Source organism: Pinus tabuliformis, chromosome Q (genome assembly GCF_031772625.1).
Source record: "Pinus tabuliformis cultivar Carrire ecotype Pingquan chromosome Q, CPIR1, whole genome shotgun sequence".
In the NCBI taxonomy this organism is placed as follows: Eukaryota; Viridiplantae; Streptophyta; class Pinopsida; order Pinales; family Pinaceae; genus Pinus; species Pinus tabuliformis.
The window spans coordinates 746,983,052-747,000,747 of NC_142296.1; the positions used below are offsets into that span (position 1 = coordinate 746,983,052).

Consider the following 17,696-nt stretch of genomic DNA (forward strand, 5'->3'; position numbering starts at 1 on the left):
TGAGTTAAAAACAAGTTTTCCTTGTGCATGAAACCCATGCCTCAAAAACAACAATAATAAATTTATTTTTCTCTTTACATTGAATACATAAAATCATGATTACATATGTCATTATGAAGATCGAACCTAGTTACATATTTCAACGGGTTTGTAGCTAACACTTGTAGAACTTGAAAATCTAAAAGTTGGCAGGTTTTGGAGATTTTGGATAATAAAACATCTAGGGTTTGTAAACCCTAAGGTGCAAAAAAGAAAAACCCTAAGATAAAATCCTAGGGCTAATCGTCTACTAAAAGAAGAAACCCTAGATTTTGCTAGAAGGATATGACATCATGCTGATGTTGAGGATAATGCAGTTGCAAGATAAATACAAGAAGTCCAAGAATAAGAGGGAGCTGACTTTGTCAAAATATAAGTATTCTATATACTCTCTCTTTGATTACTCTACCTTTGGATAGTTTCTTGTCTATGTACTTTGCTTAATTATATCTGTTCTTATATAGCCTCCTAATAAAGTTTGCAGGCCAATAATAAGAGGTACCTAGGATTTGCTCGCAGATGAAAGAAATGGAAGAATGTAGTAAAGTAAGAGGACGTTCCTGAATACAGGAGGAGTAAACAATTTGAAATATGCAAGATATAAGAACACTAGATGACAACATGAAAGCAAGAAGGTTCTCCTAGTAAGAGGGAGACAATCATGATAAGACATTTGTCTTAGTTGGAAGAGTTACCTATGGATCTCGAGAGTACCTCGTAATTGAAGAAGACGTCGTAGCTAGAGATTGATTGATTAAGAGCAATAATGATCTTAATGATTTGTTTTCTAACGACAGAAAGACTCTTGAGTCAGAGGAAAAGATGTTGCCTCTAGAGGGAGACAGGTGCAAAACTCGACATGAAGAATCTTGGATTGATACACTACTACTTGAGACTTAAGGATGGAAGTGTTGACGATGAAAGAAATACTACTGGTTGTTGTTTCTGCTTGGGATTGTCTATGGTTTCTTGTAAGAGCATGAAGCATGATTATTTGACACTGAGCATTGCAGAGGAAGAAGATATGATAGTCTGTGCAGTTAACTGTGAAGAAGCTTGGCTCCGAAAGATGTTTAATGAACTATTTGATGGTGTGCTGGACTCAGCCATGATACGTTGTAATAAGTTGTATGAAGATTGACAGAAAGCCTGGTCTCTCATGAAAGGTCAAAGCACATTATGATTCGAGATGTGATGCAGATAAGAGCCGAGAAGTTACAATAAATCTTCATGGTTGAATAGGTAGCTGATGTAAGGGAAGTATGAGTACTTCCGATACAAGCTTGGGCTTGTGGATTTCTCCTTGTGGGTTGAGAGGGAGTGAGGTTGGACACCTAGTTCTCCTTGTGTCATGTACTGTGGTTAGGACTAATAGCCATAAGTCAAGTACATGGACACGAATAGGGAGAATGGTGGATTGGATAAGCATCTTGGAGAGACATTCTTGAATCATGTACTGTGGCTAGGACTAACAATTGTAAGTCAAGTACATGGACATGGTTAAAGAATGGTCCGATGGACTGACATTTCCTTGTGGCAAATAGGAAATGGTCCTGTGGAGGACATACTCTAGTGAACCTAGGTGGAGGATGTGCATCATAAAGGCAGTGTGGTGTTCTATTGAATGCCCCCATCATTGTGCTTTGATTTGGTGGAGAGATAGAGCTTACTTTTCAAGGCCTTGATAATTCAACAATGCTGGTTATGATAATGTTATCATCAATGATTCTTATCAATCTGGATCATCTCTTATAGAAGTATCTCAACTTGAGAATATCCTGATGAGTTATTATGAATACCTCCACAGTTAAGAGGGAGTGTTGGAATTGGAACTAGGTTCAGTCTTCATAATTATGTTTTTGTAAAGAAGTCAAAAAGAATTTATTCAAGACAAAAAGAAATTGATTTTATCATGTCCCATTTGGACATTTTTAAAAGAAAGAAAAATGAATTTTTAATGTGTCTTTTAGTCAAACCCCATATGCCAAGTCGGCACTCCAGATGTCATGTTGGCCTGCTCAAAAGAGGCACACTTTTGAATGGACAATTAGGCTATTTATACTCCAATTCGTCCTCCTCCAAAGCTCATATATCTGTGGCAGAATCAAGGACATCTCCGAGACAGTTCGTACATCATTTCCAAGGCACCTATCTTCTGTGGTATGCAAGTTATTGAAGGCACAATCTCCTGAAGCATTCGAGCTATCTATGGCACTATGTTCCTGAAACATCCGAGTTATCTGTGGCACTATGTTCCTAAGCCATCCGAGCTATCTGTAGCACTATGTTCCTGTGGTATATTAGCTACCTGTGGCAGTTCATATGAATTTTGAGGCAAGCCATGTGGAATTTCTGAGGCATTATTAAGGACAGACAAGAAGCATATCTTGGACAGACTTGTGGCAACATTCTGATGGACCAAAGTTTTCATGGAGGGCTGATTTTGCATTTGAGGGATTAGCTGTTACTATGACTTGGATTTCTCGTGTTGACAAAGATTCTATAAGGAAAGGTTTGCTGGGTTTTCCCCTTGTGGGTTTTGCCCTGGCCACTGGCCTAATCTCTGGTGTCTCTTGTTTCTTGTCCACTATGATCTCTGCTTTTCTTTATGTTTTGAATGTGTAATTGCTTGATGACATAACTTAATGAAGTAAATGCTACAAGGAAACATATATATCAGTTACAAGTAATTATCATGATATGATATTCTAGCTTGCAGATGAATTTCTAACAAATGGCAATGAAAAGATCAGTTTTTAGTTGGTTTATTTGATACATTTTTAAATTTTTAGGGACTTTAGTGGTCCCATGTGCTATTCATATGACTGTTTACAGAACCAGTTGGTTTAGGCAAATTAGGTTGCTTTTGTGCCTGATTCCATATGGAATGGCGTTTTCCAGTTTGAAAGTGTGATTTCGACCAGAAACGGCTCGGGAACTGGCCTTTTCTCGTTTGAAAGCATGATTTGTAGCAGGAACAGTCAGGCACTGGCTGGTTTTGGCAGAATTAGTTTGGTTCTGGCACATTTCTCCTCCTCCTGTGTCTAATTCCTGCACACAGCCCCTACTGTGAGAGACATCATGCAGTTCTTCTTTTGTTATATCTGATAATTTCTGAACCAGAGTATTAGTCATGTAAATGTGTACAGAGCCAGTTGGTTTAGGCAAATTAGGTTGGTTTTGTGCCTGATTCGATATGGAACCGCCATATTTGTTCTTTCTTCTTGCTGTTTTACTAGCTAAATTTTCCTACTGTAAATTACCTCCCCCAAGCACAGTTTTCCTCCTGTTTCTAATTACTGTACACGACCTCTGCTGACAGAGCCATCATGCAGTTCTTCTTTTGTTAAATATGATGATTTTCCAACCAGAGGAGTAGATTGATCTGCCTGTTTCTCTAAGTGGCTTAAATCCTAGCTTTAGCAACCCTCCAAACTCGTTTGGTGAACAAGAGATGGTGAACTTGTGTGTGATCAAGACCTCGGCAGAGCAGGCCACAAGACATGGTGTTGCTTACCTGTCAAATCCACTGGGTGCTCTCTACATGACTAAATTATGCCTTTTTTCCTTCTTCCATGACTAGAGTAAGAGGATAAAGGCTTACCGTATGGAGAATGGAAGATCCACTTCTCCTATTGTCTACCTACAGTTCTAGACATGCAAGCACTACATACTTATAAAAGGAAGGATCTGATGGTAAACCCACTGAGACAGGTAAATTTTAGTTTGTTCTCAATCCTTTGCATTGATTGTTCAATTAATCAACTGATTCCTCATCATCGCTTTCCTTCTGCAGCACCGAAGCCTCTACTTTTCCGAACCATCCCATCATTAGGAACTGACAAGGACTTCGTTTTAATAATTTTTACATATAATCTACTTTTTTTTTAATAATTTGTGTATATACAGATTCAGTAAGTGCACCAAATCTTCTTTGAATCTGGCACAACACAGATTTCGGTAATTGATCGTGGTAGATATGAAGATATTTCATTCTGCTGTTCTTTGGAAGGTCCTAAAGCTAGAATCTTATATATGCATGTAAATGGCCTGATCAGTAAATCTACAGCTTATATAGGTTTTTCTCTGTAGGTTTTGCAGTTGTAGTGTGAATACTCTCTTGGCTGATCAGATGTTTCTTTAGTCATTTGTTTTGCATTTTCCATAATTCTGTGACTACCCTAGTCGCTGGTTTGACTTTTGTCCTTCACTGTTGTTTGCTTTCTCCGCTTGTGAAGACTTGTAGAACTCCCTAATTCGTGCATATCAGATTCCTCGTGACCACGATGAATTCAATCTAGCTTGTCTGTTGTGATTTCTTTCTTTGAATCGCTGCCTTGAAGACTCCTTTCAAACAGGAAGAATATATCAGCAAAGAAGAAGTACTGAACAACTCAGTAACAACCTGATCAGATTTTGCCCTTTGCAAGATGTTTCATGGTATATTGTGCCCTAACTACCGACCAGATATTCCTCCAATCCTTAAAAGATTATTGTTCATCCAGTCTCTGTGTCCTTGCTTGTGGCAACTCGTGCAGGTCCATTAATCAATCCATCCATCTATTTATAATGCTTCTACTGCAATCTGCTGCACTGTTCCTTCTGTGATGGTTGAAACAGTGGGTGGGGATCAACTCCAGGCTTTAGCTATCTCCTATCCCATGCCTCTCTTCAAAGACTACATGGGAAAACAAAACAAATGAGCAGGGGTGCTCCAAAGTGCACACTACAACACATTGTCGGAGCAGAGAGAAGCTTATTGCTTTTAAGCATTTTTAATAGATCATCATCATCAATTAATTGTACTGTATAGTCCTAACTCTTGGAGCATTTTCATCTCTGAAGCACTCAAGAAGCCACCTCTGTCCATGTAATTGCACCTTCATTCACCCCATATATTGCCACATGAAATAGCGAATAGTTCCCAAGCTATCAACTGTTTGACTTATTGAAACTGTTATATTTAAAATTAATGTGTGGTGTCTAAATTGTCTCTTTTTTACCAGGGATCCACATTTCCTCTTGCTGCGGTTTTACGTATCTATGCAGTTAGCTTGGGTTTTGAGGACATAAAGATTTCAGGTGTATGTAATGATGATGCTATTTATATTGAGGATGATGTATCTGAAGCTCCGAAGATTCCCATACATGTTGAAAATCAAGATTCAGTACTTCTCTCAAAATCAGTTAGAATAATTCAAAGTACTATTGAGAAGTTTAAGTGGACATCTGGAGAATTGGTTGTTCAGAGGCATGGAAATAATGGGGCATTGTGTGATGCTAAATCTAAGACTTATGCAGTGAGCAACAATAATCACAGGTGGATAGGTCAATCATTGATTAGTATTTCCAAGGCTCTGGAATTCCTGTGGAAGGTATTTGCAGGGTATATACAACAGGAATGGGACATTTTCACAGCTAGTAGTATAACTACCAAGACTTCGGTTTGGCATCCTTCCTTGGAACAAGCTTTCCATCTCTTTATGCAAGTATTCATTGTTGGTTTCAGGTGATTAGATATAATTCTTGACAATATCTTGTGTTACAGTTGTCTTTTCTCACACAAGTTCTGCTGCATTTTCTGAGGTTCGTTTATGATGCTGCTGTTGACTTATAATGTTCTGCAGTTCTAACTTTGTTACAGTGGAAGAAAGAAAAGAGCTTCGTAAGGTCTGCCAGACACTACTCCTTGCTGGAAGTGCAACACTCAAATTGTCGCTCATGCATCAAGAAGCTGTTCAGGTAGGATAATCACCCTGCCTTCCTACATATTAATGTAAATCATAGAAATATTTGAGCAGCTTATTGCATGTGAGAAAAATCATAATTATGATTATAAGGGTGATAAATTTTGTTTTTCTTCTGTATGATCCAGGAATGTTTGGAAGCTGTAGATACACTTATTTCAGGAAGTTGGATTGAAGTTAAAGAGTTAAAATGGTTAATATCTTATATTTATAATATTGGGGTGGCAATGTTCAATATGAAGCAATATGATTGGGTAAGCAATTAGGTTTTGGTCTTAAGTTATCTATTTCTATTTGGCGCATTATGTAACCTTTCAATATGAACGCTAAATTGATTTTCAGTGTATGTTCTAATTCTTTAACTGCCATTTTTCTTCTTGAAGAACCCTGTGTTTATGTTGTCAATGCTTTGCTTTGCTTAATGAATATTTTGCAGGCTTGTGGTCCTCTAAAGTTAGCTTACAAGGCTGCATGGACCCGGGTGTCCTTACTAAAAAATCTCCTGTCAGATGAAAGTATGGCATCTGGGTTTGGCTGTAGCGTGAGAGACAGCATGTCTGAATCAGTTTCTGATGCTTGTGGAAAAAGTGTTGTTTTAGTTGATACACTACAAAGAAGTGGGAGAAAAGAAGCAAGAGAAAATGTCATAGATTGTCTCTTACATTGGACCAATGTTGATACACAGTTGTCGAGTCCGAATAATCTCCGTACCCTTGTGAAGCTTTGGGTTAAGGTACATTGAAACTTTAAGCATATGATCTAAGAGTTTATTTGTTAGTGCACTTTCATAACTTATGTTGTATTTTTATTCAGATTGTTTCTGTAGATTACAAGGAGATTGATGTAGATGAGGCATCAGTGCAAAGTCTCACACTCTACAAGGTTTTGTCGAGCACTGGCTGTTCTTTGCCTATGGGGACATTTGGCATGCTCCTAGAAGAGGTGGTCTAAGCAATCTGCTGTTCTAAAGATTGTCTTGAATGCATTTTGCTTATACTATCTTTCTAAATCTTTGGAAGACGAAACAGATATGCAGGCATTGATGTCTAAACTTTAAATATGTTAACTTGACAGGAGCTCCTGGCTTATTCTAAAATAGAATCTGAACTTTCAAGGTTTATGCGTAAAGGAATTGTGGAATTGCTATTGGATGACGTGTATGTTACCAAGGAATTTTCATTAGAGAGATCAAGAGTTCTCTTGGAGCAGACGAAGATAGCTAGACTGAGTGGTGCTGCAGGCTCAGGCAGATGCATGGATTGTCTGTCAGATGCCATCTTACTTTTGGTAAGATTCGTTTCTGCTTGTAACTTATTCAACATTTCCAAGGCTATTTTAGATTTTATTGAACTGAATTTATCAACTTGAAGAAGGAATTCCGCTGGAAGTATACTAATTGACTATTAACATTATAACTTCTTGAACAGAGAGATGTGCTAGATGAAGATTATAATCCTAATGGCAATAGTTTTTTCCTGGATCGTGTGCGTCACCAACTTGCTGTTACATATTGTGTCCATGCAATCTGTACCCAGGAAACAAATGCAAATTCAGAGGTCAGAACTATTCCAAACACAAATATTTACGTGGCTGTAACTGTTGACATATGGGATTCTCAATTGCCAAATGTGGATATTTTTTGTGGTCCGCTACAATACACTATTAGTTTTAAAATTATCAGCTGCAGTTGGCCTGTTTGCTGTTCTAACCATGGTGTTTGTTCTTTATAAATATTGAGAATGTTTTCTCTGATTTTTAACCTGAAGCAGGTAATTTGTGAGGATATTAGCTTAGCTATGAAACTGTGGGAACAAATAGATAGTTATGAATGCCTTGAGTCAAATGACGGAGAGAAGGATTGGTTAACTGATACTTCAATTCCTTTATTACTCAATATGTTGGAGTTACTAGCATTAAAGGTGAGGATGACTTTTTTACTATCCAGTTTGCTTGCATGGCATGTTAGTGCAGCTTTATGATTGCATTTTAATTTTTGGGTCAATTTTTCTTTTCATGGCTGCCTACATGTAGGAATTTTGTTAGTGATGATTTCTCTTGGGATGACTTCAGGGATTTACACATCTGCAGTCAAAGCTTCAGGAATTGGTTCTCAACATTTTTAACTCTTGGAAGAAGATGGGATCTGAAGAATGTTGTGCTCTTCTTTGGAGAGAGAACAGGCTTAGCCATGCTCTTTGTTGTGTATCATTTCCTGAAAAGAGTCTGTCTATTTTAATGGAAAAGTTTGGAACTGCTGTCAATTCTATAAAATTTTGGGAAAGTTGTGTGAAAGATAACCCAGAATCTCTCTTAGAGTTTCAACAAAAGCTCATGTATGATGAATTTCTTGAAGCTCAAACTGACAGGGTTTTGGCAACAAGAACTTTCTCGAGTTCTGGCTCCACTATTGAAGATCTGAAGGAGAGGGCATTAACTCTTGTTTCAAATGTGAGATATTTATCTGTTAGGCAAGAAAGTTTTATAAATATATAGAGTGTTTGGCTTTTCCTGGAGCATGCTTATAGTGGTTTCACATGTTACATTGTTCTGTTGTTTTGATTCATTTTCTGCCTTTTACAGGGACTGAAAACAAGGGAGTCTGCATTTCTCGCATCTAGTATGTTTTACATGTTGTCTGAAAAGTACCGTAGAAAAGGACAACTTTTAATGGTACAATTTCTCTACCATTGCTCTCTGATAATGCATATACATCAATAAGAAAAGTTTTTTGTGACTGTTTCCTTTATTAACTGAAAATTCCAAATTTTAGGATTTGAATCTAACACAGAAAAAACATAGCTACTTGGAAAATTCGTGGGAGATGCATTTTGATACAATGTTTATGTGACTGTTCAAGGTGATGTTCTAGGTTATCTTTGTTGATGGGAAGTATTGTTACACCTATCCTATATCTATTTCGTGGTTGAGTTTCCCACTGGGATTTGACCCTTCTACCAAGTACATACATTATTTGTTTTATTTATAAAACATTTAAAAAGCTACTTAGGTGAAACTCAAGTATTCTTTCATGACAAATAATTTCTTATGTCATTGATTTGGCAACAACAACAACAACAAGTGTTTACTACAAAACAGAAAGTAGCAAAAATGCCACAAACCCTAGGACAAGAATATGCCAGTAACCATATTACAGACACAAACCCTAGGACAAGAATATGCCAGTAACCATATTACAGACAAGAAACAAACCAAAAATCATATGAACGAGGAGCTATTGTTGTTGGGATGACCCTTCTTCACCCTTTGACAATTTTATTTGACACACATCTATGAGATAAGCAAGTTAGTATGTCATTCAATTGATCTAGAATCTAGTTAGGATGCACTGAAATTGATTAAATGCTAGGTAATTAGTAATCACCCATCAGATTGTTCCAATCAAGTGACGGGACAAAACATGCCCGTCATCAATCCTTCCATGTGGTGAAGGTTGTACATGGTTGACATCAATGACATTGATAGTCTATTTGTGCTACAGAAGTTGATTATTATGTGGCAAAGTGTTTTGTGTCTTTACATCAGCGTACAGTTGTTAGTCAACCCTAGTTGGAGTAGAGGCTACCCTCAAACCTCGTGTTTGAAAGAGGAGTGTGGTTTCTAGATGGATTGGCATTGTTGGAACCAGTGTGCTATAGGGTCCCTTACCCCCTACTTTTTGTTCAGACACTTTAGAGGTGTGCCTCACGATAACAAAAAAATCCTTGGTCACATAAATATAGAATGGATTCTTGTTCTTGCATCTCCAGTCTATCCAGAACGACCCTAACCCATGAAAATACAATTTAAAAAGAAAATCAACAAGTATTAGGAGGCAAAGCCCTTGAAAAAAATTTGCTTTAACCAATATGCTTTTGGGCCCAACTAAGAGTAGATTAGGTATACCACTAATGATGTTCTTTCTTTTGGAAAAAAGAGACCTTTCTTTGCATCTCATCCTAGCAAACTTAGATGAAATATTGACTTTACCATTGCTGTGGCATCAGATCCCAAACATCCTCTGGGCTCTCAAATCTAGAAGAACGAGAACCAGACACAACTTGCCAAATTGCCTGCACCCTCTTAAGCAGGGCAAGGCTCGAGATCATAAAGGCTTAGAATTCCCAATTATGTTGCAATGTAAATGAATCAACGTTACATGAATTATGGGTGTGATTGGGATCAGTAGTCGATTTCGATGTGGCTGCGGCATCTGTCCCAAATTAGGAATTGGGGAATCAAAAGCCTACTCATAGTTGTTTTTCCAGCTTTTGTATTCATGTTGGGAATGAGATTCATCAACAATAAATAGTAAATAATAAATTCTAAACTAGTAACATCATACCTTATACATCATGCATGTAATTTTCTCATTTGAAATCAAATTGAATTTTTCAGATTTCCTATGTCAACAATGTTAATTTTCCAGTGTTCTATGCTTAACCCAATCACTTTTACCAATTCTTATTCAATTAGCAATCAACTTATCCAATATAATTCAATCTTCCAGTAACAATAAGCAATTGTAGATAGAACAGTAAATCCAATGCACAATAGAAGACAACCAAAAACAAGAGAAACAGTATTTGGTCAAAGACTAGGGAAAAGCCCCACAAGGGGGAAAACCCTTTCAAAATTCTTCTTCTATTAGATTGTCATCGAATGTTCAACATAGAGATGCAATGTTCCAATTCATTAACAAAAGAGTCAAAGTCAAACATTTGACTATCCAAGAAAACAACCAACCAATATTCACAAGATGAGCTCAAAAGTCAAATTTGGTCAACAAGTCAGGTCCGCAATTCTGGTAAAAGTCAACAGCAGTAGTAGCAGCTCCAATCAGTCAATGGTCAACGTCCAACAGTCCTATTAGAATAATACTATTTTGTGTTTAATGCTCATTCTTATTAGCTGTTGCTAATTTTATCTTTTTAGCAGTTTCTTAGATGAAACTGGTTGTTTCTATTACTGTAAATATCTCTGTATTATTATTGAGCTTCATTTTGCTCATGAAATTAATTCAATTCATTCATTGGAAATCCATATGCGTGTTTCGCACTGTTTTATGGTATCAGAGCTTGGGTATTTTTTTCGAAATTTTTCATTGTTTGGAAAATTTCGTGCTTTATTTCGGGTCTTAAATTTTTTGGGTCGCATTTTATCCTTCTTTGGGCGTCGTGATCTACCATTACAGGTTTCCGAAGAATAGCACCAAGTCGTTGTTTACTCTGCACCTGCGGGTTTTTGGTGTTTCTTGATTGCTGGGATATAATTTGGCACGCGACTTACTCGAAGAAAACTCGTCGTTTTTTTTTTTCCCGACGATGAGTTTCTGGGCAATTGTTTAGAGGGACTGCTTTTGGCTCACGGGAATTTGCTGCTTCAAGGGTTTCAGGCGCGTATTTCTGGCACCACGGAGGTTTTCCACGGTTCAACTTCGCTTTCCATGGCAGAAAATTTGAAGGTGAGCGCGAAATTGTTGAGGTCGTGTGATGCAATTGCAATGTTGAGGGTTTTTTGAAGCGGATCAATAGTCGGGACTATTTTCTCTCCTACGATACACATTCTTTCGCTTTGCAAAGACATCGCTTTGTTTGCGGCTGCATACCTGGACGAAGATCTAGTATTTTGTGCATTTATCTGCTCAGTCTAGTATTCCCAAAGGCATTACATCGTTATTCCATGCATCGTTTCCATTGAAGCGTCCTGCGTTTTTTTTTGTTGAGGGCATGATTTGCTAAGTGGGTGCTGCTGTCCGCATAGCTGAGGACGTGGGTGCTGGTACTACAGCGTGTTACAAAGATTGCTGTTCGCGTGGTTAAGGGCGTGATTTTTTTCGTGGGTGCTGCTGTCTGCATATTACAAGGATTTATGGGGAACGAGTGTACATAAGGCCGAGGAGAAACTGCGTGCTGCAGTGATACTGTCACCACAATGGCCCTTCTGCCTTCATTTGAAAGTCACAAATGAAAGTCACGTGATTTTTTTCTCGTACCTCGTTTTTTTTCGACCAAGGTATTTTATCTTTTTTTTGTCGAAAATTTTCTGATTACAGATTTGATGTAAGTCTTGTGATATCTCAACTGGGTAGTCGTCAGAATTCTCTGGGTGCATCGTTTTCCGTGCCTCGATTTTCGAGTTAGCGGATTTGAATTTTGTTTCCAGCATCTGTCAGATTTTGTCTAGATCAACTGGTGTTTGCATTGAAATCTGTGCCAGCCTCCTTTGTTGTTTCCCGTGTCTTGGGAAAGGTACAGATGGCCTCACTAACCAATCTGATGTTGGAAGGAAATCAACGCTTTAATGGCACAAATTATAACATCTGGAAACAGAGAATGTTGACCATTTTTGAATATAGGCTTCTTGATCAGCGCGTTCTAAACAAAGAACTCCGTCCTGGTACAGCTGGCACCGATCAAGATAAGTTTGATGATCGAAATCGAGAGGTCGTTATGCTTCTCAAGCTCTCTGTGACTGATGATCAGTTATTGCAGATTCCTTCGGGCAAGACGGCTGTCGAGATCTAGCAACAGTTGAAGGAATTGCACAAGACATCCGACAAAAGCAGAGCTTTCTTTCTCAAGAACCAGTGGTTCTCCATGATGATGGATGAACATATGTCTTTACAGGAACATCTTAACAAGATTAAAGACATTCGAGATCAGCTCGAAGCCATTAGTCGGACCATGGAGGAAGAAGATATGGTAGTCATCACTCTGAAAAGTCTACCACAATCTTATGAGCACTTCATAGAAACACTCAACATTACCTCCACTAATGTTGATCTGAAGTTTCCAGAGTTATGCACCAAACTCATGCAACAAGATTGTTGGAAACAACAGTTTGGTAGTGGTGCTTCATCAGCCTCCTCAGAAATGCTTTTGCTGCCAAATATCAGTCCTCTTAAGTCTTTTCAGCAGAAAGGTTCTTCTCAGCCTTTTGATCCTGCTAGGAAGAAAAATGTGCAGTGTAATTACTGTCACAAGTTGGTCAAAACAACATTAAATTCGGCCTTCCAAGATCAATCAAATGCAGTTAAAACCAAGGTTACTTGGCAGCGGGATTGAAATTGGGGAGCGGGAGAATCCCGAAGTGTTTTATATATATATATATATTTTATATTTTGATGCATATATGTCAACAAAAACATGTAGAATGATGAATTAGATCTAACAAACATTAAAAACATAGATTGAAGGATATAACAACAATCGTCTAGAAGTTATAATCTTCATCCACCACGTCCACAAGTTAGTAACATAGTAACATACAAGATATTGAGTCTCATGATTCATCAATCTTAAAGTTTCAAGCTTTCAAAATTCAATATATAACATTTATCATGATTGATCACCAAAGTTATACTTGTAAGCTAAGTGTAACCATTAAAACAAATAATATCTAACTTGAAATGAAATGTTCTAAATGAAATGAAATGAAACAACTTTCAACCGCATGAAGCATCATATTCATAATTCATTACTAATGGTTATAATTGCCAACTTCAAACTTAAATTGTCATATATTGTTTAAAAAAATATCATAATAAATATGAATGAGTCAATAGCTATAAAAACTACTAGAAACTAGAAAAGACAAGTAAATCTATTATCTATTGCTTATGCTTGGGCCTCTTGCCACCACGAGAAATGTCTAATTTTTTTGTCTTGTTGGAAAATCAGGATCGTTGTCATTAATATCACCTTCTAAGCATTAATATCCAGAGGTATCTTTGTCATTACCTCTAGATCTGTATAGGGATCTTTGTCATTAATATCACCCTCTAAGCATTAACTTAAGATAGAAAAAGCATAGCATGTCGAGTCAAGATTTTGTTTGAGTGATGCGTACACTTTTAGTAGGGTAATGATAGAGGAGTTCTACAACCAATGTCCATAACATCAAGGTACATAGAGGGATTGGTGCTCTTTTTTAAATACGAGTTCCATACCCTAATACATGACAAAATTCAATGGAAGCATTGCGATCACCCAATCTTGAAATCCTGAAAGACTGATAAGTTTGCTGGATTTTGAATGAAATCTAAAATTCTACTTTCTCCATATGAAATCCAATGAGGCCAGAACCACTATCAAACTGTTAAGTTTAGGTATGTTCTATGGTTAGGGAAATTTATTTCAATTTTCATAGTTAGCTCAATATCTTTTCTCGATTAGCAATCACATCAGTATTAAAGTAAACTGCAGATAGAACATAAACATAAATCGCAGAAGACAAGCCAAGACAAGAGGACACAAGATGTGGCACTAGCCAGGAACAAACCCCAATGTGGGGAAACCCTTGATCAATTCTTCTTATATGTTCTTCAATAGTTCAGTAGAGAGGGAGAGAGACAGATAGTACATTTACAACTGAAGTCAACACTTTGACTTATCTAGATGAAAGCATAGATCATCTCTAAGAAGATGATACATGATATCAGTTGAAGACATGCTGCTTCAACTGATTCTCCAAGGTGACTCCTTCACCTATCATCGTGTTGCATCTCGTCATCATGCTGCGCCTGACCGTGCCGCACAATGCTGCATCTCATCATGCTTCATCAATCATGACGTACCCATCACTGTACTGCATCATGTGCCATTGCTGCACCATGTTGCCATACTGACGTATGTGTTTGCTGCACCTAGCTAGCTTGTTGTCCCTTGCTTGCTTGTTGTCTCGAGCATGCTTGTTGTCCCTAGCATGCTAGTTGTACTTGCTGCATTATGTATCACGCTGTTGTCCCAATGTGTTATACTATCAACACTATGAACTTGCTATATCATACTGCTGTACCTCACCACTGTGTTGCCCCTCATTATGCTATGATGCACTTTATCGCTATACCCATCATGCTGCAACATTCATCAACATGCTGCTGCAATATATCTGCTGCTTGCAACATTATGCTGCTTCAATGTATCATCACTGTTTTCTCCATCCAAGTGACTGTACTATTATGAACACAGTCCTAACATATGTTGCCTTGCTGGACAGACTTCAACGTATACCCTTCAACACTCTTCTCCATGTCATACAAGCCGCTTTCAGACCTTCCTTTCTCCATGGCTGTGATTGGGGCATGCTTGAACAGTCTTCCTTTATATCACCTGGAGGACTGCAGTTAGGGCAGCATAGAGCTTCTCCATAGGGCTGCGTATAAGGCAACGTATGCTCTCCATAGAGCTGCGTATAGGGCTACGTATGGCTCTCCAATAGAGCTGTTATAGGGCAGTGTAGGGCTCTCCATAGCGCTGTGTATAGGGCAGCATAGGGGTCTCCAATAGAGCTGTGTATAGGGTAGCGTAGGGCTCTCCAATAGAGCTTTGTATAGGGCAGCGTAGGGCTCTCCATAGAGTTGTGTAGAGGGCATCGCTCTCCAATAGAGCTGTGTATAGGGCAGCATAGGGCTCTCTAATAGAGCTGTGTATAGGGTAGTGTAGGGCTCTCCACAAAGCTGTGTATAGGGTAGCGTAGGGCTTCTCTTTTAGACCAACAATTAAATCTCTCCTTGCTGCTATATGTAGGCTTCCTTCACTGCGTTAAAAACTCCTCCATGATAGCGTTAGGATCTAGGGCATCCTCTAGGGCAGTGTATCCTATTTATATCTCTCCTCCCACCAAAACCCAAAGGCAAGTGGAGAGGAAGAGATCACCAAGAGGATGTGTGTCCAAATGACTTTCAAGGCACCTCTATTTATACTAAAATGTTTAGCACAAGTGGGGTTTATTTGGTTGCTGGGCAACCTTGACGAATTGGCCTATAACACAAATAAATTCATATCTCCATGAATACTTATTGGAATCGGATGATCTTTAGATCAATCCTACACCTCTCGATGAGAGGAATCGAAGAAAAATATCAGCTGCCATTAATAAGATGACCCACATGGAGTTTGGCCCTAGTTGCCAATTTTAACACAAACATCTTGAGTTATTTCATGGTAATGTTAAAAATTTAAGTAAAAGGATGAAAAAGAAGATTAAGGAGAATGCCACTTTTACTTTAAGAATTTAAAATTACCATGAATCACATATCAATACTAGGGTCATAGGCCTGATCATTAAGTTGCCCCGCTCAAAACTTATTTGTTTCTTTGAAAAAAATTGCATTTGGAACATTACAACAATTTTTTTTTGCAAAAAGGGATAAACGCTCCCAAAAAGGCAAGTAGCGTTTTTTTTTAGGGAGTGCACTACAGAGGCGCTCTCACTCGGAGTGTGAATTGGGAGCAGGAGCAAGAGGGGGTGAAACTTCAACCCATACAAATTAGGTAAAAGTCAACCTTTGACTTGTGGAAACCCTGCGGCGAATGTGGGTCAAAGTGCCAAGAAAAACTCAGTCAAAAGAGTAGCCAACTTGGCCTCCAAGAATAGATCCAAATTTGGTCAAGCCAAGTTAAAACATGCCAAGTCAACGTTGGTCAAAGGCTGGTCAAACTGTTCCAATCAGAATGTCAATGCAGAAAACATAATTATCCTCTTTCCCTTTGCAAGTGTGAGCATAACCCTGCAAGTTCAGATCAAGTCAAACCAATCAAGAGAAGAGAGATGCTTGTGATGATGCTCCAAAGTGATGTGACAAGTGGTCTATTTATGTGTTTAAAGGGGTCAAATTAGCTTGCCCAGACTGACATGTTCTTTTGTACACATGTGGGTTTCACCTTAAGAACTATATTTTTTCCTTGAGCAAATTAAATTCTTCCAAGGGTTGGTAGGGGTTTTGTTAAAATTGGCAACTAGGGCGAAAATCCACGTGGGACATCTTATTAATGGCAACTCATATTTTTCTTGGATCCGTCTCATCGAGAGGTGTAGGATTGATCGAAAGATCATCCGATTCCGATAAGCATTCATGGAGATATGAATTTATTTTTGTTATGGGACAATTCGTCAAGGTTGGCCAGCAATCAATTAAACCCCACATGTGCTCAACGTTTTAGTATAAATAGAGGTGCCTTGAAAGTCATTTGGACACACTCACAACTCTCTTGTGATATCTTCCTCTCCATTCGTTTGGGTTTTAATGGAAGGAAGAATCCCTAAGAGAATACACTAATTTAGGAGGTTTGCCCTAGCGCTAGATGAAGATATCTATACGCTGTCGTCATCTTTATTCATGGAGAAGAATCTTCGCTGCCCAAAAAGGAGGCTCTTACATTGCAGCAAGGATAGGGTTCAACGTTGGTATAGAAAAGCCCTAACAACCCTAACGTTGTCCTAAAAGAAACCCTCAAACACAAAAAGAAGAGAACCTTGATCTGATCTTAATACGTTGTCATAATTGGAAGAACAGTGTGGGAAACGCAGGGCTAAGAGATGCCCTAATTGCTGTTCTCTACAAGATCAAGGCACAGTCATAATTGACCTAACGCTATCCCTAACACAGTCATGAAGGTAGAATGCCCTAGCCACAGGACTAAAGGGAAAGGAGATGCCCTAGACATAGTTATTGTCTTGGGTAAGAAGAAGCTACGCTGCTTAAAGAAGATGCCATCTAAAATGCAGACTTAGAAGAGAGACGTAAATGCTGTCATGGATCTAGATTCTAGTTACCCTCTACTTTGTCATGGATCTAGCTACCCTCTACGCTGTCTTGGTTCTAGGTAATATTCATGTACGCTGTTATATTGAAGCTGCCCTAAACGCAATCAAGTTGAAGTTATGGTGAAGACCTTAACAATGTTCTAGATCACAGTCTTAGGAGGGGTCTCTTGTACCTTAATTGCTGAGTGTGCAAGAGAAGATTTAAAGATAGCTGGGTTGTCTTGCTGCTAGGCTACGCTGCAGGCCATAGCCAACATCATGGAGGATTAAAGTTTGACTTCAGTGAAACACAATGATATTTAGGTGCAACACTATGGAATAAGGTGCGTGGGCAGCATGGGACAATAATGTGCTGAAGACAAA

General features: G+C 38.4%; 1 protein-coding gene across 1 annotated transcript in view; it reads left to right on the forward strand.

The window, feature by feature from the left end:
* ESP (separase) overlaps positions 1-17,696 on the forward strand; it is a 223,359-nt gene that overhangs the window by 84,136 nt on the left and 121,527 nt on the right. Inside the window, exons 5-14 of the mRNA XM_089385190.1 lie at positions 5,046-5,548; positions 5,667-5,781; positions 5,915-6,040; positions 6,223-6,519; positions 6,600-6,728; positions 6,861-7,073; positions 7,214-7,342; positions 7,556-7,705; positions 7,857-8,234; positions 8,367-8,456. Of these exons, the coding sequence (XP_089241316.1) occupies positions 5,046-5,548; positions 5,667-5,781; positions 5,915-6,040; positions 6,223-6,519; positions 6,600-6,728; positions 6,861-7,073; positions 7,214-7,342; positions 7,556-7,705; positions 7,857-8,234; positions 8,367-8,456 (2,130 nt within the window). The remainder of the gene's footprint in view (positions 1-5,045; positions 5,549-5,666; positions 5,782-5,914; positions 6,041-6,222; positions 6,520-6,599; positions 6,729-6,860; positions 7,074-7,213; positions 7,343-7,555; positions 7,706-7,856; positions 8,235-8,366; positions 8,457-17,696) is intronic.